This window comes from Galeopterus variegatus, unplaced genomic scaffold (assembly GCF_000696425.1).
Source record: "Galeopterus variegatus unplaced genomic scaffold, G_variegatus-3.0.2 Scaffold4725, whole genome shotgun sequence".
Taxonomy (NCBI): Eukaryota; Metazoa; Chordata; class Mammalia; order Dermoptera; family Cynocephalidae; genus Galeopterus; species Galeopterus variegatus.
This window is the reverse complement of record NW_007730836.1, coordinates 125,873-148,212: the sequence shown is the minus strand read 5'-3', so window position 1 is coordinate 148,212 and position 22,340 is coordinate 125,873. Positions and strand designations below refer to the sequence as shown.

Genomic DNA, 22,340 nt, shown 5'->3' with positions numbered 1-22,340 from the left:
TTCTAGAATATATTATTTAAAAATTCAAATGACTAATAAACATGAAAAAAATTTACTCTCACTATTAATCATAGAAATACAAATTTAAATTACATATTGCTCTTTTTTTTGCTATTAGAATTAGGGAAAATTGTATAAGTACTGTAGAACATACAACTTTTTAGAAATTATTTTTACAGTATACATCAAAACCTTAAAATATTTATACATTTTAACATAGTAATTCTATTTGGAGTCTGTTCAGTGGAAATAATCTAAAATGCAAACAAAATATATAAAAAATATTCTTGACAGTTCATAGTGGAAAAGTTGACATCTAAAATGTCTCATATGGAGGAATGATTGATATATTAGTTTCCTAGGGCTGCCATAACAAAGTACCACAAATTGGGTGGCTTAAAGCAACAGAAATTTATCTCTCAGTTTTTAAGGAAGTCCTGAATCAGAGTGTCAGCAGTGTTGGTTCTTTCTCTGAGGGAGAATCTGTTCCTTACCCCTCTCCCAGCCTCTGTGATAGCCAGCAGTACTTGGCATTCTTTAGCTTGTAGATGCATCACTCCAGTCTCTGCTTTCATTTTCACATGGCATTATGTCTCTGTGTCTTCCCATGGCCATCTTCATACAAGGACACTAGTCTTACTGGATTAAGGGCCCACCCTATTCCAGTATTACTTCTTAATTTTACTAATCACATCTGCAATGACCCTGTTTCCAAATGAAGTCAGATTCTGAGGTATTGGGAATTATGCCTTCAACATATCTTTTTTGGGCGAATATAATTAAACTATAACACCATGTGATAGAATACTAGGCAGCTGTGAAAAGTAATCTTTAGGAAGAGTTTTTAAGGATATGGAAAAATGTTCTTAAGTGAAAAAGGCACTAATCAAAACTGGTGTATACAGTTGTCCTTTCTTATCCGGGGAGACTGGATCCAGAACATTCTGTGGATAACAAAATCTGCAGATGCTCAAATCCATTATGTAATGGCTTAGTATTTGCATGTAATCTACACATATGCTACTATATACTTTAAATCATCTCTAGATTACTTATAATGCCTAACACAATGTAAATGCTATGTAATTAGTTGTTATACTGTATTGTTTTTTATTTGTATTATTTTTTATTGTTGCATTGGTATTTTTAATTTTTTTTCTGAATGCTTTTGATCCATGGTGGGTTGAATCTGTGAATGCCCAACCCGTGGATACGGAAGGCCCACTGTATTAGGATCTCACTTTTTGAAAATATGCATCATAGAAAGTCTAGATGGAAATCTTAACTCTGGTTATGATCTTGACACTCAAAGGTGAATACTTTCAGAATTAAACAATTTTACTTTTTGATTTTCAAATAAAACTAAGTTAATTTAGGAAAAGTTAGGAAAAAAATGTTCTCATATTAAAACCTATATGGAATCTTTCATTTAAAAATTTTATTATATATCAAATTGGGAGACCCCTATTATGGCATAATGTGGAAAACGTGATGTAGACCATCACACTTGGTTAATTTGAAGCCCATTATGCATTTTATGTATAATATATTATTGGTGTGATCCTATACTTGAGGCTTTAAAAGAAAAGGATAGCTCAGTGGTTGGGAGACTCTCAGAAGTTGTACAGGCGTAAGCAATTACAATAAGAGTGAAAATTTGGACACAGAATACAAAATATTTATGTTAGTTGTCCAGATATCTTGGCTTTAAAAACATTTTTTTTTCTCCTTTTCAAGAAGATGGAAAGAAGGAACAGTCTAGCATCAAGACGTTAGTAGCCCATGGTAAGCCAAGGGGTTAAAAATAATAAAAGTAACAAAAAGAACATTTAAAAATATTCTGAGCATGGAAAACACTGACTTCCTGCCTGAAGTGGGTGCTTATGAGGGAAAGTAGAACATTATTTATTTTTTTGTTTGTGTTTTGGGTTTATTTTTGGTGGCTGGCCAGTATGGGGATCTGAACCCTTGACCTTGGTGTTGTAATACCACACTCTAACCAAGTGAGCTAACCTGCCACTCAGGGAGAAGGTAGAATGGAGAATGCTCACTATCGCTCAGAACTCTTAGCACACAAGAAATGGATTACTCTTTGGATATAATACCACCTTCAAAAATTTCTGTAAGTGATAATAATATGCAGTGTTAAAAGTATTTCATAATTTTAGAATTATTTAGAGGATGGGGTTTTGTTTGTTAGGTGATAACTTCGGCACTATAGAATATTAGATGATCAGGAAGGCTCTCAAGAAGTAATACTAATAATAATGTCATTTAAAAATAATATTTTAGAAATAATTGATAAAAGGTTAACAGACTTTTTCTTTCTCCATCAGAAAATAACCTCAGAGTTTCTTTCTCCTAGCACATTTTCTGTTAATATTTCATACTTAAGGGGAAATAATTTAAAATTGTTAATTTTATTTTTAGTGTTTTTAGTAGCTGGTGACAGGAAAAACAGGAAAGAATCACAAACTCCAAACTCAGTGAGAGATTGCCTGAAATAGGTTGGAAATTTGTTTTAATAATGAGTAAGCTATAGATCTGCTCATAAATTGGTTAGGATGGAGGTTTTTACAGCTAAGTTTTTTTGTAAAAAACTTGATTACCTATAATGCTGATTGATTTTTGAGACCTGATATTTGCTTCTTTCAATGAGCCAGCTGAACACTGTCTTTAAATTGCTTAGAAATTCCTAATAATTTAGTTATATAATTTCTATGTCAGGATAACATTTATAGAAATCAGTCATAAGCTTTTCTAAGATCAAACCTGTATGTGGTTTTAACTTTCTATAGGATTTATATTTTACCTACTTATAAAAATAATTAGGGTGACTTGGAGTGCTTCTTAACCCTGGCTACACATGAGCATCACCTGAGAGCTTTAATAAATGCCCATACCTAAAACCAGGAAAATTAGAATTTCTTGAGGGGTGGGGCAGAAGCTTTAGTATTTTTCAAAAGCTCTCCTGTGTCTAATTTAAGAACCACTGAATTGGAGGGGAAATTAGGGATTAAAAAATAAAAAACAAAGGATCGCTATAATTAATCAGAAGAATTCAAATTTTTCGATAGTTATTTCTTGCCTTTTTTTCTCTGTCTCAACCCTGAATGTGTCTTTATAGTGTTTATTACAGCTTATGATTATGTAAGTTACTTGTTTTAAACAAAATAAAACTAGGCTCAAGCTTCCATCTGTTTTTTTCATATCTTGCTGTGTTTTTTTTTTTTTTTTTTTGTCTTTTTTTGTGACCCTTGGCTTGGTGTCACCCGCACTGCGCTCAGCCAGTGAGTGCACCGGCCATCCCTATATAGGATCCAAACCCGCGAGTGCGCCACGGGGCCGGCCCTCTTGCTGTGTTTTTAGTCAGGGCCTGCCTGTCATATTATTGGCACTGGATAATTGTATATATGTAGGTAGGTAGGAAAGAATAAATGGTGAATGAAAGCATGCCAAACTAGATTGTTGTTCTATTAAAATATGGCAAATTTGTTCTGTAACTGTGACAGGAGTTTATCACTGGCATCTTTGACTGTAGCTTAGTAGACGGTAATCTGCAACCATATTTAACAGAAGGTGCAAATATACTATTCAAATGGATAGTATATATATTAAAACTTTAAAGGTAGAGTACATCAGAAGAGAACTCAATGAAGGCATTTTTGGGGGAATTGAAACATTATTATTTTATCTGCCTTGGAGAATCTGAATGAACAATTATGGCTAAATTTATACTAAATTATATCTAATATATCAGAGGTCTTACAAACATTTATATATGTGCTGTATGTCAGGTGCTAGGAATACAAACATTGATGCCCTGAAGAGGAGTATTTGGTCTATATTGGATTGGTGAATTCATGTTACTAAGTGTGAATGTTTCATCTTATTGGTTAAAGCAAAAATAGTATGTTTATTTTCTGTGTTGGAGAGGAAAATAGATATTCTAATTGTGACATTGAAAGAGCCAGATTTACATACCCATCCACACTGATAACTATTTCAACATGAATGGCACAATTTTTGTGTACAGCTAATATTTTTCTCAATAAAGAGTTCTTGACCTTGACTAATAGTAATATAAGTATTTACTTGAAATCTGAAATTTCTGTGTTGGATGATGTGGAAGAGACAAGGTTTGCCTGAAGAAATAGCTGACATTTATAAAAATTTACCTTACGGCTGGTTCAATGCTAAGTGATCTAATGTTCACACCTAACTCATGAACCTGATCTCTTGTTATCCCTATTGTGGCGATCAGATTTTGATGCACTTGCCTGAGTTCCTACAGTCAATAGTTGGGCAGTCAGGATTTGAACAGAGGCATTCTGATTCCAGAACCAGCTCTATTAACTCTACCATATATTGCCCCAAGAAGATATTCTCAAATATCACCAGTTTTCTCTAATTATGTTTAATTTTTCATTTTCAACATTCCAGGAAGGCTAATAAAGTTTTCTTTTCTTTAAAAAGTGATACACTTACTTGTTCAGGAGCAGAGGTCTTATATCTTCCACAGTTTTGTGCTGGTTAAATACAGTCAATACATACCTGCCAATTGATTGGAGTTTTAATATTTTGGTTATTATGAGATTGAAAACCACTTTGAATACTTTTTCATGGTCTGAATTAATGTCCGGGAATATAAATTGAATTTGTGAAATAACCTTGGCTTGTAAGAAATGGTTAAACCCATTGCCAAATGCTGCTCTATTTTATGAGAGTGAACTCTACAATTGTGTCACAATAAGGGAAGTTATGTCAACTTTAGGTGTTTTCATAAGTGTTATTTCATTGTAGGTACAAAACTATAATAAAAAAAATTAATGAAAATATTTTAATCATGGTATCCTTTGCGTTTTATAAACAATAACTGTGTTTATCAAAGTTTTTTTTTTAAATGCAAGGATAGCAACTTTTTTTAAAAATCAGCAAAAGTTTTATTTTATATATGACTACCAAATTAGTTTATGTGAAAAGAGTTATTAATCCATTCTCATTCTGATTAAAATTAAAAGCAATAAATTTACTTATATTAGAAGTTAGCATTTCTTGCCAAATAAGTTTTATTATCATTTTAGACTTTTTCAAGGGGGAAATTAACCTCAACAGTTGGGTTTATACTTTTTAAGCAATTCACTTTTCATTGTCCGTCTCCTAATTTCTTATGGCATGACCAATTTTAAAACACAGAATCATGTTTTAAGAAAATGCCCAAGCTCCAGTCATGGCTTGTATATAAAAAGTAGTGGGGATTTTTTTGTTTTTATTTCCATTTTTCAATGAGCTGTGAACCAATTATTGGGGAATACTGGGGGCAATTATCAAACATAAACCTTTTCATACAGTGTCATTTAGCTGTTCTGTAACGTTTTGGAATTAGTACGAGCAAAGACTTGTGTGTGTGTCTATGCTGAGCCCTAGTTAGGCTCTGTAAACATTATATTCTTGCTTTATTCCCATTTTTCTTTTCAATATGTGAACAGTAATGTTTTTGTGTTTGGACAACTTTATGTTTCTCTCTTTTATATTTTACTCCAAGGACCTTGGAATTCACATAAGTAGGCTGGCTTGTGTTGTATTTCACAGACAAATTACCAACTTTCTACTGCTGTTGGTCCGCAGTACTAAAGAGCACATTTTAATTTCTCCCCCTCTGTAAGTCTCTTTCATTTTACTGCTTGCCTCAGGTTCTCTTTGACCTTTTCCTTTTTCTTTACTGCCTCATCACTTAACTAGCCTCCTTCTTGCCAACTTTCTTTGGCTTGCTTCCATTCAGCACAGTAATTCAACTCTTAATCCACAAATCTGTTTATTGTAGTAATGCTTTGTCTTCTGATTTTGGTAGCACCTATTCAAAATTCTTCTGATTTCTATAATTAGAAAAAAAATAGTGATTCTTATATATAACATTTTTCATCATGTTTCATATATTCTTAAAAAATAATTCAGTTGGCTACTTTTAATTCTTCTGAAAGTGTGTTCCTTTTGTGTCAATTTCACTGGGCATTTTCTCTGACAATACTGCTTAGGAATGTAATCTATTTTTAATTTGAATTATCTTTTGGTGTCACTGATTTTAAAGGTTCAATATACAGGTATAACTTGTATTTTCAAAATCCGTGGAAGTGAGTACCTTATATTTACAGAATCCATGACATTTATCTTCTTAACCTTCTCTTATAACTTGTGGCTTTGAGTGTCGATAGAAAGCAATGCTTTGAAAATTTCTAACCTTAATTCTTTATCTTTGAATTTTTCAAATATCCCAAAACTTTATTCTTAATTACCAAATGACACGTTTTTGATATGCAGGTTTGCCATGCAGAGCTGGAACTGGGGACTTGTTTTCAAGCAGTAAATAGCAGGATTCAGTTACAAATTCTTGAGGCACAGTACCTTCCAAGCTCATCAACACCTCTGACTTTGAGTAAGTATATCAGTGGTTCAAAGTGGAGTCAGAAAGTATTAGTGATAGAAGCTTTTTTCTTACATTTCTTACAGTGTAGACTAAAATTTGAGTTACTTTTATTATTTAACTTATCTATTTACTTTTAACTTAAAATTATTTTATCAGATTTCACATTTTAGCCATTGTGTCTACCTTAATCAGCTGGTCTCTTGATTCTTAACCAATTGTGACCTCTCTGCATTTGATGCTATTTTTTATTCATCAGTTCACACAGATCGAGTGTCCAGAGGACTTTCAAATATCAGATATGTTTCACCAGTCTAAATAATTTATCCTCTCTCTAAGTCTGCCCTTTGTTGGTTGCTTTGCTAACTAGAAACTGAAGTTTAAAACACCCAAAATATAAAAAACAAACCTAGAAACATGTTTCCTTCCTTGTGCTTTTGAGCACAACTTGAGGTTGTAATACTTTGGTTATCTAGACCTGGTTCACTTAGCCACCCTTAGAGCTGGAAGTTTGAGGTCAGTTTTACCGTAATGGCAAAGAGTGGGGTAGGAGTACTGCTTTTTCCTACTGAAAGAAGGGAACTATCTGGGGGCAGGCAAAAGCAATGGATGTCTGTTGTAACTGGAAAGACTAAAAATAAGTGAAACTGAGTATTCAATTCAAAATGCTAGAAAAACAACACGCTGAAGGAAAGTAGAAGTAAGGTATTAAAGCTGAAGGTTAAGTTGATAAATATGGAGACAACAGTGAAAGACATAATCAGTAAAACCAAAAGTTTTTTCTTTGGAAGGATCATTAAAATAGTCAAATATAGCAGGTTAGATCAAGCACAAAAAACAAAAATAAAAACAGGAAAACATGAATTATATTTTCGAACAAGGAAGAGGATATAATTTCAAATTCAGAAGAGATTTGATAATATGTATATAAGACTACAGTACCATGTGTGACTATACCAATTCATTTGACATCTATACGAAATAAATGATTTTCTAGGAAATACAGTCAAGAATAGGAAGAAAATCTGAAGAAAAGAATAACCATGAAAAAGTATTTATAGAACTGACTCTAAGAAGAGCACTAAGCTAAAAATAATTTTACTGGCAGATTCTACGAAACTTGCAAGTAACATATAATTCCTATTCTATATAAAGCTGTTCCAAAGCATTAAAAAAAGATGGAACAATAATTTTGTGAGGTTAGTTTATTCTTGATATCAAAATAGAATGGATAGCACACCAAAAAAGTAACTATAGACTAATATCACTTATGTAGATAGGTGGAAAAATCCTAAAATAAAAATAAGCAAATAAAACTCAACTTGGAATAAATCACTAGGACGACTACACATATAATTATTAATTCTAGGAAGAAAGGACATCAGTAGAAATGTACAGATTGTACTGTTGTAAATAAATGTAACTTATTACATTCACAGATGACTTCCCTTAATCAAATGCTAATCAGGATTATCAATGATCTCTATTTTATAAATCTAATGGGTTAGGTCTCATTCTTCACTTTGTGTCTCCCTCCTTTCTGGGAGTTCCCTCCTTACTTTCTTGCTGCCCTGGCAGCCCCAGCTCTATCACCTGACTCCTCAAATTAGTCAGACTGCACTTTCTGCTTGAACTGTAGACATCCTTTGTCAGTCAGTCTGGGGAGAATGCTTAGGTGAAAAGCTGTATAAACCTGAATTTCACCCAGTGTAGTCCCCGTCTTTTAAGAGTGGACTACCCTCAAATTTTTTCCTGGTCAAATTTTTTTGGTCAGTCTTTAATGTTTTTTATATTTTTCCCAAAGTTTATCATTGTTATCTATGGGAAGGTTAGTTCATATAAGCTATTCTGTTACTGGAAGCTCTGCATCTCAACTTTATTTAAATAGATTTTCTCTAGTGGGCATATGCTTAACTTCTGGCATCTCAAGCAAAGAATTTTACCTCTGTAAAATTGTAAAATAAATACCTCCAGCTGTCCAAAGAGTCGGTGCCTCTCTTTTGTGTAATCCTTTTCAGTGTGGACTCCTTTGCTGCTGATTGTTATTTATGCCTACAATTCAAGCCTCCAATGGTATTCAGGTCAGAAGAAGATTAAATTCATTTGAGGTTGCAGTGGTTACTTGTAAGGTGTGGTAAAAGTTATAAAGTTGACTAGAGATGTTTTCTGTTATAGTACTAGCTCATCAAGCCTTTAAAAGTGGCATACTTATATTTTTACAATAAAATTAGTATATAGATATATATCTTTATATGGTTTTTAAATAAAATTTTATAAATCACAATTTCTTTTTTTTAAGGTTTTTTTGTAAAGGCTGCAATGTTTAGCTCAGGAGAATTGATTTATAAGAAGAAGACACGCTTACTGAAGGCCTCTAGTGGAAGAGTTAAGTGGGGAGAGACTATGATTTTTCCACTTATACAGAATGAGAAAGAAATTGTTTTTCTCATTAAGCTTTACAGTCGAAGCTCTGTAAGAAGAAAACACTTTGTGGGCCAGGTTAGTAGGGAGTTTTTGTCTTGAATTCTTTCCTTATAATTTTCAGTGCATTTAACAATTGGTTAACAAAGGGAATGCAGAATAAAATTGAAGTTGAATAGAGTAAAATCCTTCAGCATTGTAAATTAAAAATCAGTGTTGCCACAGAGATAAAATCTTATCAGACTTTTTGCTTTAATACAAATAGTTGGAATTTGTGAGCAATCAGGCTTCTGTTTAAATAAGACTTTCTCTGAACTTTTCAACTTTAAAAATTGTAAGAAAAATCAGTTTTTCAGTACTACTGACTCATTCCTTGTGGAATGAGGGAACACTAAGTATTTAAATGAAATTTCTTAAAGCTTTAGATATCAAATTTATTCTATTTAATCTTCAGTTTCATGGGCACTTTTTGTATGCTATTAACTGAGTTATGTTAGATTTGAATTCCTAGAAAACATCAATTTTAACAGTGGTTGTGATATTATTTTGATAGTGAAATCTGGTGTCTGGATTAATCTATTTAAAAATTTTCAGTAGTTTGTATAAGACAATATAACACTGGCTTACTTACCAGTCCTATAGGAATTTGTTTCTTTTTGTAATTTCTTTCCTTATTCTGAGTGAATTAGTGGTGGCTGTCTATTATTTTTTTTATCTTAATTACAATTATTTGAGCCACATTTAAATTCCAAAATCTGTATTATTGGTTTTAAAGTTTCCACTTGACAGCATAATGTTATTAAATAGTCTACATGAAATCCTCAAATTACATATGATTTTTCAAAGGTTGATGTCAGCCCCGACTCACTTCTTTTTATTTTTTACCTGAAATATTAATTTAAAATGTTCATTGACATATATTATCTAAAGTTCATTGACATATATTATCTAAAGTTATATGTGATAGGTACTATGAACTTACCTACTATGAATCAAGAATGACTATTAGATTTTAATTAAGATTAGTTTTATTTAATGTAAAAGGTGCTTAAAAATAAACATTACTTACCAATCTAATTTTAATCATGATTAGCCTCAGTTTAGTTAACCTTTACAAAAATGTTTTTGAGTGGCTGGGATCAATTTTAAGTTGAGCTCCTAGATTTACTGAATAAGAAAGGGTACTGATAACTGTTTTGAGGAAAATAATTTTGTAATATCTCACCTTGAATTTTTAAATGGAATTGGATGATATAAAAGTCCTTAGAATGACTGATCAATTTTAAGTTGAGCTCCTAGATTTACTGAATAAGAAAGGGTACTGATAACTGTTTTGGGGAAAATAATTTTGTAATATCTCACCTTGAATTTTTAAATGGAATTGGATGATATAAAAGTCTTTAGAATGACGATAATTTTGTAATATCTCACCTTGAATTTTTAAATGGAATTGGATGATATAAAAGTCCTTAGAATGACTAAACACATTAAATGTTTTAATATTTAAGCATCAAATAGAGAAATCAGGCTTACTTTTGGAAAAATGGGAAGGTGTTTAATTGGAAATATGTAACAGCCTTCCAAATGTCTTCATTAATAAGAGTATTTCACTGTTTGAACTCGGTTATCATTGTTTTGTCAAGTTAAACGATTATACTGTTCCTTTACAGATTTGGATAAGTGAAAACAGTAATAACATTGAAGCAGCGAATCAATGGAAAGAGACAGTTACAAATCCAGAAAAGGTTGTTATCAAGTGGCACAAATTAAATCCATCTTGAAGACATCACACATTAATTTGGCAAAAGAACTTTACATTCTTTTAGAAGATTTATGATATCAATTTGCTACCAGTGAGAAAAGACAAATCAGTACATTTGTTTGTTTAAGGCTGCCGTAATTATAATATATAGTGGATCCAAGAGAAGACTAAAACGATAAAAAATGTAATGAATTTTATCAGATATCCAAGTGACGGAAGTGTTTTAAACCAGCGCCAAAACAGACAATGAAATAAAAGTGTAGTATTATTAGGCAACCAAATGAATTATAATATCTATGAGAATATCAACCATAGTTAGTTATTTCTATATTATGTTTTTGCTTGTGTTTTTAAACTTTACCTAGATATTAAAATCTAGTATATCAAGTCTCTGTTAGTACTATTAGACATTTAGAAGACTTTACCACTATTTCAGTGCTAGTTATTATTGATTAGATCTTGGCTCCACTGTTTACCTCTTGCTAAATATTTTCTCTCAGCAAAAACGAATTGAACCAATTCAACTATTTTCTGTATTTGGGGAAAGTTTGTGTCCTATGTTTATAATTTCTTACCCATAAGGCATCACATTGCCACTTTGTAAGTTATTTATATCCAAGAAACTTCAGAAATAGAAAACTACGTTTTGGGAAGAATAAATGAAAATACGAGAAAGTTGAAGTTTAATTGGTTACCCAGAATATGTACATTTTGCTGTTTTCCTCCTTCAAATATTTTACTCTTTGTTTTATTTGGCATTGAAATAAGAGTGTCATCCATATGGTTCATCCTAACTAGCAGAATTAAATGAGCTTAAGTAGCAAATTTATTTAATGATAATTTCTTATTTTTAGTTTTTTAAATATAAATTACTTGATAAATAATTCATAATGTTAGAGTATTTTTTCATGTTTTCATAACTATACCTGATAACACTCTGTAGCAAATAAATATTTTCTATTGTAGTATTCTTTCAGGTTCTTATTAGAACTCAGTATACGGGGGTATATTCCCCCACACAGGCTCCCGCACTATCAGCATACTGTACTGATGGTACATTTGTTAAAATTGATGAACCTAAATTGACACATCATTTTTATCCAAAGTCTATAGTTTACTTTAGGGTTCCCTCTTGGTGTTGTACATTCTATGGGTTTTGACAAATGTATAACAACATTTATCCATTGTTACAATATCATATATAGTAGTTTCATTGCCCTAAAAATCCTATGCAAATGCAACTATTTTAATAGCTACCAAAGAAGTTAGTGTATTTATTGGTTTTAGATAATTACGTAACATTCTTTATTGTTTTAGAAAACAATTTTATTTTAGCGATTTTCTGTGTTCCATTAATGCTTTCAATTCCTAAATTTAATATGTGAGGGTACATCGAAAAGTTTGGGGCAAAATAGAATTAAAACATAATGCAAATCTTTCTATGAACTTTTTGAAGTACCCTCGTAGGTAGTCACGTATTTAATTCAATTTCTAATTATTTTATTTAATTTTAAATATTTTTACAATATGTGTATAATGTGTAATTTGAGAGAAAGCTGTGATTTCTTGGTTTCTTGGAATCCTAGGTAAATAAAACATAAAAAGAAAATGTTTTCATTTAAAACACCTTTCAGGGTAGAGAAGTATTGATACAACTAAGTTCCCAGATGTTTTAATTAGTGTTTACTTAAACCTTTTCAGGTGAAGTAGTACTGAATTCAGCTGATATGCTGGTGGTTTTGTTGAAGCTTTATGTGGGAATATAAGTAGAAACATACTCTTTTGTTAATAGGTACTCATATTGTGAGAAAAACATTAACAGCTGGTAATAAAAAGTAAAATACTGTGCAAAAATCATTTCTCTTTGTATTTACTTAGGCACTTCTTGACCTTTATCCACTTATAATCAGGAGAAGGGAACCAAAATGATGCTGGGTAGCCAGAGGAAACCACGGAAGGGTACACATTGATAGCTGATTGTTTGCATAGCGCTAATCTCTAACAGGGATTAAAATTTTTATAACTTTCAGTTTAATACAATGAAATAGCTGCAGTTTATATCAAAATATAACATCACTTTCACCTTTCATTTGGTTTTACATGATTTTTTAAGCAGAACTCCTAGAGAAATGACCACCAAAGTATATCAGTTTTAGCTCTTATCAGACTGTTAAGAAGGAACCAGTGGGATTTTGAACATATGGAATTGTGGTCTGAAAATAACCTAAGCAGAAGTTCTGTTTGAATATAGTTATGTGAATTTCTCTGATACTAACGTACTCAGCAGTCAGGTGTAAACCGTAGTTCCCTGCAAAAATTTCCATTATTTGTTCAATCAAGGATTTTGGAAATTTGCAATATATTTCAACTATTCATATCATGGCAATAATGGACATTTCATAAATATATGTACATTTTCTTTTGGTGTTTGGTAGAGTGTTCTGAGGAAACTACTAGATAAAGTGTCTGTGCCTATGCTAGTTATGAGGATACTTGCTAATGTTCTCTTGATGCATAAGCTAATTCTTGTTAATAATTAAATTTCAAATGCAGTTTTGTCTGAAACAAGTTGAAAGAATTATGAAAAATGGGCCCGTATAAAGTACCATGTCTGTTTTGAAATATAGATTTCAGATTTAAAAAGATATTAATAGAGTTCATGTAGCCCTCCAAAACTGGATTTTATTTTGTGTGTGACAAACTGTCTGGAGATGAATCTTGCCTACATTTTTAGTAATTTCTTAGTAGAAGTTTTGTCTGAAACAAGTTGAAAGAATTATGAAAAATGGGCCCGTATAAAGTACCATGTCTATTTTGAAATATAGATTTCAGATTTAAAAAGATATTAATAGAGTTCATGTAGCCCTCCAAAATTGGATTTTATTTTGTGTGTGACAAACTGTCTGGAGATGAATCTTGCCTACATTTTTAGTAATTTCTTAGTAGGATTTTTTTTAAACTTGGTATTTATTGATTTTTTAAATTTTTTCATCTATAAAAAAATCTGATCTCTAAAAGCAAAGATTGCAGTCAATAACTATATTAACCCATAGGACTTTGATAATGGCAGTAGATATCTAGATCTGTATGTCATCTTCTCAGATACTATGAGACATTCAGAACTGATTGACATCTGATTCCATGCTGAGCTAAATCACTGTATGTGATATGTCTTTTAGATGATGATGATGTTTACTCAGTATTGATTTTCATATTCTCATGCTGTGGGATTTGTTTCTGGGTCATCATTCTTTAGTGTCTGAGGCAGGAGGATGATAAAAATATCTGCTTTTCATGATAGGGGTAGACTTATTTTAGTAGAAATAAATTTGTTGACTGTGGCTCTAAGTTGTCTTGTAGTTTAATTTCTGGGTCTTTCTTGATTATATTATGTGTGGAGTCTTGATCTTGGAAGTACTAAATTTTTTAATGAGCCATTTTATATAATATGTATAATAATTAAATGCAAAATATATAATACATAATGCAAAGAACTGTGGTAGGTATTTTCAGGGATACAAAAATGAATAAGCCATTGTATACATTGAGATTTTTTATTTTAGTAGGGAAATAAACAATATAAAACAGGATTGTAATAAAAAGTAGGATTTGAGATTTGGATAAGGACTTAGAGGTTCAAATAAAGAAAGAATTAAATGCAGCTGAAAGGATTAGGAAAGGTTTGGTGGATCCCTGACCAGAAACACACAAAACCAAACAGGTTGGTAGCACTATTATTCATGATCTCTGATTCTGCCTACCTAGTAATCTTCATTCATTTGTTTTGTCAGCTGACTCACTGTGAAAAACAGTGAAATACTTCCTTCCACTTTCTTCTTTTAACCTACCCGCTCCTTTCTTTAGTTAATGGTAGATCTTATTTTGTGATTCAAACAAAAAAGTCAGGCATTCCTTCACTTCCAGATCCACATATCCACTATATCCACAAACATATTTTTCACCATATCCGTCCTCTCCTCTTGTATTAGAAAACAAGTCCTTCCTTGTGAATGCTGAATCCAATCCTCTCTGCTTTTTCTAGAATCTCATTTCATTTGTTATGTCCATTCTCCCCTATTCCTTGAGCCTCTCGTACTTAACTGGAATTCTTTGTATCACTCAAACCTCTTGGTGCATGACTATCTCAGAATTGGTTGGTGATGTGTTTAATGGAAAGAGCCTAGGGCCGGCCCAGTGGCGCACTGCTACAGTGCGCTGCTTGGGAGTGCAGCGGCGCTCCCGCCGAGGGTTCGGATCCCACATACAGACCGGCTGCTCACTGGCTGAGCGAGGTGCGGGTGCAACACCGAGGGTTGCGATCCCGTTGCCGGTCCCGGTCCGGTACGGGCGCGACACTGAGGGTTGCAATCCGTTACCGGTCACGAAAAAAAGACAAAAAAAAAAGAGCCTTACAGAAAAAATGTTGGGGGTTAGGTTTCTGTATTGATGAGGGAACCTAGGGAAAGTGCAATGGACTGAATGTTTATGTTCTCCCAAAATTCATATGTTGAAATCCTGTTGGGCTAACGCTCAGAGGAATCCAAGACCGTCAACAGTGTTGCAGTTTTATAGCTCTTTATTTTAGTGTTGCAGCTCTTTTTTCAGTGTTACAGTGCCTCTTTTTGCTTGCAAGCAAGGAGAGCACTGGGGAGCAAAAACTCCTATTCCAGTGTCTCCCAGAACAAAGGAAAAGACCCCCTTATATAGCCTAAATTCTCGCCCTCCCCCCCCCCAGGTTCCCATTCAGGTCCTCTTATGTAAATGAGTGATGCTGTCCTGCTAATTTGGATTGGCTGGTTGTGGGACACAGTCCGTTGGTCACTTCAGGAGCCTAATTTGCCTCTGGCCCTTGGGGGATATGAGACTGCTTTTATCTCAAAGAGGGCAGGTGCAGGAACCAGGCTGGATACGCTGCAGGAGCCAGAGCTTGCCACCAAGTCAGTCAAGCATAAAATCTCTAAAACAGTTTCTCCAGCTGAAGGGGGCAGGTATAACAAAAATGTTCAGGGTTCCCCACTACAATCCTAAACCTCAAAATGATGGTATTAGGAGGTGGGGCCTTTGGGAGGTGATTAGGTTATTAGGGCAGAGCCCTCATGAATGGGATTAGTGTCTTTATAAAAAAGACCCCAGGGAGGTCCCAAAGTTACTTTAAGAAGATGCCCTCGCCAGAAACTGAATCTGCCAGAGCCCAGCCTCCAGAACTGTGAAAAATAAATGTTTGTTGTTTATAAGCCACCCAGTTTCTGGTAATTTGTTATATCAGTCCAAGTGGACTAAGAGACTTTACATAAAACAGGAGACAATGTGGTATGCTCCCTGTAGAGGTGTCTCTTCACAGGTCCCCAGAGTTTCCCCATTCCTCTTGACACCAGAGCCCTTTTTTTTATTCTCACAGAGGTTTTATTCTTTCCTCACTTTACTACTTCTATCTGACTATTCCCAAGCAAAGCCTTCATGTCTGCTTGCTCAGCAGGTGTTAGTAAGGGGCAGGGGCTAGGGGTGGGGGCAGATAGTATACCAACAAATTCCTGAATGATTACTAAGAATTTAAGTGTAATTAACAATGAATAGGAGGGTTAGTTTCTCAGCATAGCATCCATTAGGTCACTTTTGCTTCAGGCCTTTTTATGGTCTATTTCCTTTCTTTAAAGAAATTCCTGGACCTACTAACCTGTTCCAGATTTGCCTTATCTGGTCTCCCCTTCATAAGTAACTTCTAAGGGCTCTGTCCTTAGCCTATTCTCTTCAGCGTTTCATCCTCACCACTCCCCTTAAATTCATGTTGAAGTCTTAATAAATACTTTTCCCTTAGTTTTTCTTTATTGCTCATCAACTTTCTTAACGATAGATCTTTCCCACCTTGAAACCATCTCTTTTTCACTCTTTCATGTCATGCTCTGCTTATTTTCTTACCACCTTTCTTGCCTGTCCTCTTTTGGCTCGTCTTCACGCACATGACCTTTAGAAACTGGGAGTTCTTCAGGACTCAGTCCTAGGCCATCTTCTCACTCTACAGTGTCTCTCTGGGCAACCTCATCTATTTCCATGGCTTCAAATTCTACCTACTGGGTAAAGGCTGTCAAATTTATAGCCCTACCTGAATCTTGCTATGAGTTCCACTATTATATAGCTAATGTAGACATCTTTTCTTAAACATGTTCTAAACCAAACTTTTGTTTTCCCATTCCTACCACAAATCTGGTCTTTACTTTTCCCCATCTGAGTAAAAAGTATTATCATCCACCTGGCTTGTCATTCCAGAAAACTAGGAATCACCTTGTAAGTGGAAAAATGTCTGTTATTCTATTCTCACACCACTTCTGACACCAAAAATTTCTCCATTTCTTTGTGGACACCAACTGGGTGTCCTGCAGTTTAGCTCGATTCTTATACTACCCGGAGTTAGCACAGATCCCACAGGTTTCACCTTTAAGATGTTTCTTTTCTTTCAGGTTAAGTCTCAGTCCAACAAGACTGCTCCCCCACCCCACACTTTATATGCCAATTACCCGTGGTGAGCTACAAATTGTAGCTTCCCATGACCCCTCCTCAGGTTCAGTAATTTGCTAGAATGGCTAACAGATTTCTGGGAAATACTTTATTTACATATATCAGTTTATTATAAACTCAGGAACAGTCAAATGCAAGAGATGCGTAGGCAAGGTATGGGAGAGGGGTATGGAACTTTCATGCCCCCCTGGGTGTGCCACCCTCCCAGCACCTTGATGTGTTCACAAACCCAGAAGTTCTCTGAACTCCTTCAGTAAGGGTTTTTATGAAGGCTCTATTATGTAGGCATGATTGATTACATAATTGGCTACTGGTGATTGAACTCAATCTCTATTCCTCCCTTCCCAGAGGATGCCGAAAGTTCCAGCCCTCTAACCACATGGTTGGTTTCCCTGGCAACCAACCCCCCACTGAGCTTTTCAAAAGTCACCTTATTAACATAAATTCAGGTGTGGTTGAAAGGGGCTTGCTATGAACCTAGGCTAGTAGTTTTATCTTCAGGCAGTTCACACATTAATTTATTCTTTTGAATTTCTTGATCACTTTTTCCTCTCCACCTTCCTTATCTCCAGACTTATTAACTGTCCTTCCTAGATAAGAAGAGGAAGAGGAAATTGTCTTAGTACTGAGATGTACATGGAAGATATCTGGGAAGAAGAACAGATTGGCAGCCAAATAGAGAGAGGCACATAACAGGAAGGAAAATTTATGGAGAACAGTTAAGGATGCAAAAGTAGGAAGGAAAGTGCAATTTTATAGTGAACTCACATACTTCCTAATGCTATATACTTTTTCCATATATCACTTTGTCATAATTCAGATTTCCTTCAAAGGAATGTATACAAAATCCTTAGATTGCCTTCTCTCTCCTCCTTCCGCCATCCTTCCTTTCTGCCCCCTTCCTTCTTCTCGCTGTTTGCCAAAACTCCTGATTGATTTTCGCTTTCTTCATCGAAAATCTGAAAATTAGTTTGGTCTATAATAATAAAATGATTGGCTTTTGTGCCTGGAAAAAATCTTAAGAATCCTCTAGTGAAAATGCCCAGCTAACTAGAACATAGGGATATTTATTCAACAAATATTTATTGGGCAGCTACTTTTTTTGTTGTTGTTGTTGCTACACTCATTTTAGGTGCTGGAGATACAGCACTAAACAAAATAGACCAAAAAACCTGCCCTCACAGAGCTTATATTTTGGTGAATATATCAGAATGCACAGAATATTTCCAGATAAAATTTAACGGATTTTGGTTGTTGTTGTTGCTACACTCATTTTAGGTGCTGGAGATACAGCACTAAACAAAATAGACCAGAAAACCTGCCCTCACAGAGCTTATATTTTGGTGAATATATCAGAATGCACAGAATATTTCCAGATAAAATTTAACGGATTTTTTGCAACAAATGAGCAAATAGAAGATTAGAAAATCTGTCCCTGGTCTTTCTGTGTGACTGATTTTATATGTCTATCTTCATTGCTTAATTTATTTTATTTTAAATGCTGGTATTTATAATATATTAATAGGTTATTATCTACTGGGCTTTTTCTTCAGAAAAATGTACATTTAAAGATATTTTTTCCTTGAGCTACTCTTTGATCTAAAACAGGAAATACATATATATCAAGTGATCGTTTGATTAAAAAGAACCACCTCAGAATTCTAACCCTAGGGCTGCACTGTGATTTTTCTGAAGAATAGCCCACTTTGCAAATCGAGTTTTTATCTGAGTTACTTGTGTGTTTGGGTTTTTCTGGCTTTGAAAGACAGTAGAGATGAGGTTGTTTTTGTTGACTTTAGATAAGAAAAGACAATGGACATGTTAGTATTGTAGGAGATTATTTTTAGAGTATCTGGGAAAGCCAAAGAGAAGATATGTTCAATTTTGTGCATCTACTTATTTCCCTGTGTGTTGTGTGTGTGTGTTCATATTTATACTCCCCAATGTAGTTACATATATTAAACTCACACGGCTAGGGGGGAAAGGAAGGAAGGAAAGGTGAAAGGAATCAGAAGCATTTTCCTAAAATGTTAAAACTAGATTGTTTATTAACTAAATACAGTTTCTTCTCTGGGATACTGAAGATTCTTTTTTTACTTAAAGGTATTTTGATTATATATATATATAGATAAATATATAATAATAATTATTATTATTATTATTATTATTATTTATTTATTTATTTATTTTTTCCTTTTTTTGTGTCCGGCAGCGGACCGCAACCCTCAGTGTTGCGCCCGTACTGGACCAGGACCGGCAACGGGATCACAACCCTTGGTGCTGCGCCCGCCCCTCGCTCAGCCAGTGAGTGGGAACCGGTCTGTATGTGGGATCCGAACCCTCGGCTGGAGCGCCGCCGCACTCTCAAGCGGCGCACTGTAGCAGTGCGCCACCGGGCCGGCCCCTATAATTATTATTTTTGAAGCATATAGGCAAGGCAAAAGAAAGGTGAAAAGTAAACCAAGGAGATTTATAGCATCTACTTTTCAGGATGCCTAACGATATGGGGATTTACAGAGAAATGGTGACATCAAGGGTCAAGAAAATCACAGTAAATGATAGGATTTGTCTTATGATGATATATGAGTGTGTATGTGCATGCACACACATGTTACACCTGGGCACACAACACACATACCCTTTATCTTAGAATTAGAAAATAATATCTGTTTTTCTGAAAATTAGGATAAATGATCAACAGTGTTGGAAGAGTGATGGAAATATTATGACAGATTTGATCACAGTGAAGTTTGTTTCTTTTCCCAGTCCAGATGAAACTAAGCTTGAGAAATAACAAAGGGGAAAAGTTTTCCCTTTCCCAGTCCAAAAGAGAGCAAGTTGCAGAAACAACAAAACAGTAAAAAGTTTGGAATGATGCCTTTGGGTTTTTTTTGGCTGAGATTATTCATGGTTCTAAAGGTCAGGATCTGCTCATTGTGTCTAGCATTCTGTGTCTGCTATGTTGATAATAAATAATACATGCTCCAGGGGTTTCTATTCCTGCTTCCTTCTTGAAAGCTGAGTTACTTTTTTTTAGTTTTTATTTTTTCCTCATGGTTTTACCTGGGTATGTGAAACAAAACAGTAGTTCTTGGCCTTTTTTTCCCCCTAACATACCTGAGAGGTATGACACACTTCCATCACTAATAGTGAGTCACAGTACCTTTGTAAAAAGCCCCCTCGGTGATTTTGTTATACCCCTTAAATAATTATTGAAGTAGGTGGACTGTAATGAAATTCATACACATACCTAGGAACCGAGGCTATGTAGTTTTATCTTCAGGCAGTTCACAGATTAAAATGTAATTTATTCTTTTGAATTTCTTGATCACTTTTTCCTTGTTAATATTATCACCCAGATATTTTCCATGTCCCAGGAGTGAGGAAAACGAATTAGGTACATTTATTTTATTTTTAAAATCAGGATGTTGGAAGATGTTAATCTTTTGGCTTTTGAGTCACATTTGGAAAATATTGGTTTAATCACTCAAACTATATTTTATAAAGTAAAAGTAATAATTCCTGTCATGACCCTATGTGATCGCTGTTGTTTGCCATTGGACAGTAGATAAACTTGGTGGTTGTTTGAGAAAGGAGGTGAGAATAACTTGGGGAGACCAAGACTACTCAGGACAGCTTCACCTGAGTGAAGTCCCTGAGTGCAGGGTCTGGGCCCACAGTTTTGCAAGGCTTGAATTTTATTTTGTCAGGATGCTAATAAATTAGAGGAATTGGCTCAGCTAACAAAACTTTCCAAAGTCTGACATACAAACTACAATATCAGTTTACTAATTTATGAAGGGAAGATAGTCCCTTCCAGTGACAGAAATATTTATGTCTGCCTTCACACCAACTCTGTTTTGTGTCAGGGTATGCATGAAATTGAATTTTAGAAGCCAGGTAATTGCTTGGAGAGCATGAAATCAAAGCAAATGGATTTTGCTGAAATGGATTGTAGACTGAGGTATAATCCAGGCTATGGTGTGGCCAGTATAACATCCTGCCCCAAACAGGAGTCTGCTGAAGATTCTTACCATCAGATGCCCATATTTAGTGTCTTTCTCCTGGAGAGTACAGGACTGACACAGTTTATTCTGTCTCTTTGACCTTCTGTTTTGTTATATTTCATTTTTACCATCCCCACCTGTTTACAGAGTCTTTGGCCATGCAGGTTATCATTGAATTGATGAGATTTCTGCTTACTAAGTTGTAATCACATTTTATGATGTCTCCCAGACGTTATACCCAGGTCATCTTAAGTACAGTGTTAAGAATTCTTTCCTTTCTTTTGCAGTAAATAAATGTATGTTCGAAGTCTCTAGGTTTGTAATTTTTGATCTATCAGTAGCACTTGAAGTATTTGACACAGTTGATTACTCCCTTCTTAACACTTTTCTTCACTTCTGAGAAACTTGGGGGGGGACAGGGGGGCATGTTTCCTTTATTACTGCATTAGCTGGGGTGGAAGATATGACATTGTCATTCAAGGGGTAGGGAAGCTAGACAGGATTTATATTGTGGCTGGATGGTAGGCTTCATACCAAAAGGAAGGTAAGAGAAAATTATCAGTACAGAATATCTTTCTAGCTTGTCAAAGAATATCTCAGGTCATCATCATAGTGAATCTGCATCCCAAGAATATGTCAGTTGGGAATTTGGATGAGTAGAACTGAGAGTTTCCAAAAAGTGATCTGTTTTCCAAAGACACAGGGAAGTTGTTTCTGTCTTTATGTGCTCCTCACATTCTCTAGCAAGATTTCCATTTTTATTGCAGGGTCATTAGAAAGTGTTGTAAGTGTATTTTTGATACAATCCGGCATCTTAATGAACTTATCTGAAAGTGACAATGTTTTATCATTTTTCTGCCTGAGGAAGAAACTGGTGAGAAACAGATTTTTTATTCCAAGTATGGTGTACAGCTGTTTTGAGAGACATGTAGTCTTATATCTGTATTATGTTTTAAAGATTTACTGATATTCTCTGTACAGCCACAATATTTTCTGCAAGTTTCAGAAGTAGAATTTCTTCATTATGACATTCACAATGTTCATAATGTTACATAAAATTTAAGGAAAGAGATACCTTTACTCCATACTCTCTTTCCCCCTTTTATGGGGATGGTGGTGCTAAAAAGTTATCTAAAAGCAATTTATTGTCTACTTTTAAACCAACTGGCAGAATGATCGTCATCAATTTAGCATTGCTAGAGAAAGTTAAAAATTC

At 34.3% G+C, this 22,340-nt stretch overlaps 1 protein-coding gene across 1 annotated transcript in view; it reads left to right on the top strand.

Annotated features, from left to right (window-relative positions):
• Positions 1 to 12,081, top strand: part of TC2N (tandem C2 domains, nuclear) — a 38,173-nt gene extending 26,092 nt beyond the window's left edge. Inside the window, 5 exon segments of the mRNA XM_008588222.1 lie at positions 148 to 219; positions 2,009 to 2,122; positions 6,319 to 6,433; positions 8,721 to 8,920; positions 10,513 to 12,081. Coding sequence (XP_008586444.1) covers positions 148 to 219; positions 2,009 to 2,122; positions 6,319 to 6,433; positions 8,721 to 8,920; positions 10,513 to 10,623 — 612 coding nt within the window. The 3' untranslated portion in view covers positions 10,624 to 12,081.
• Positions 12,082 to 22,340: the final 10,259 nt, after the last annotated feature.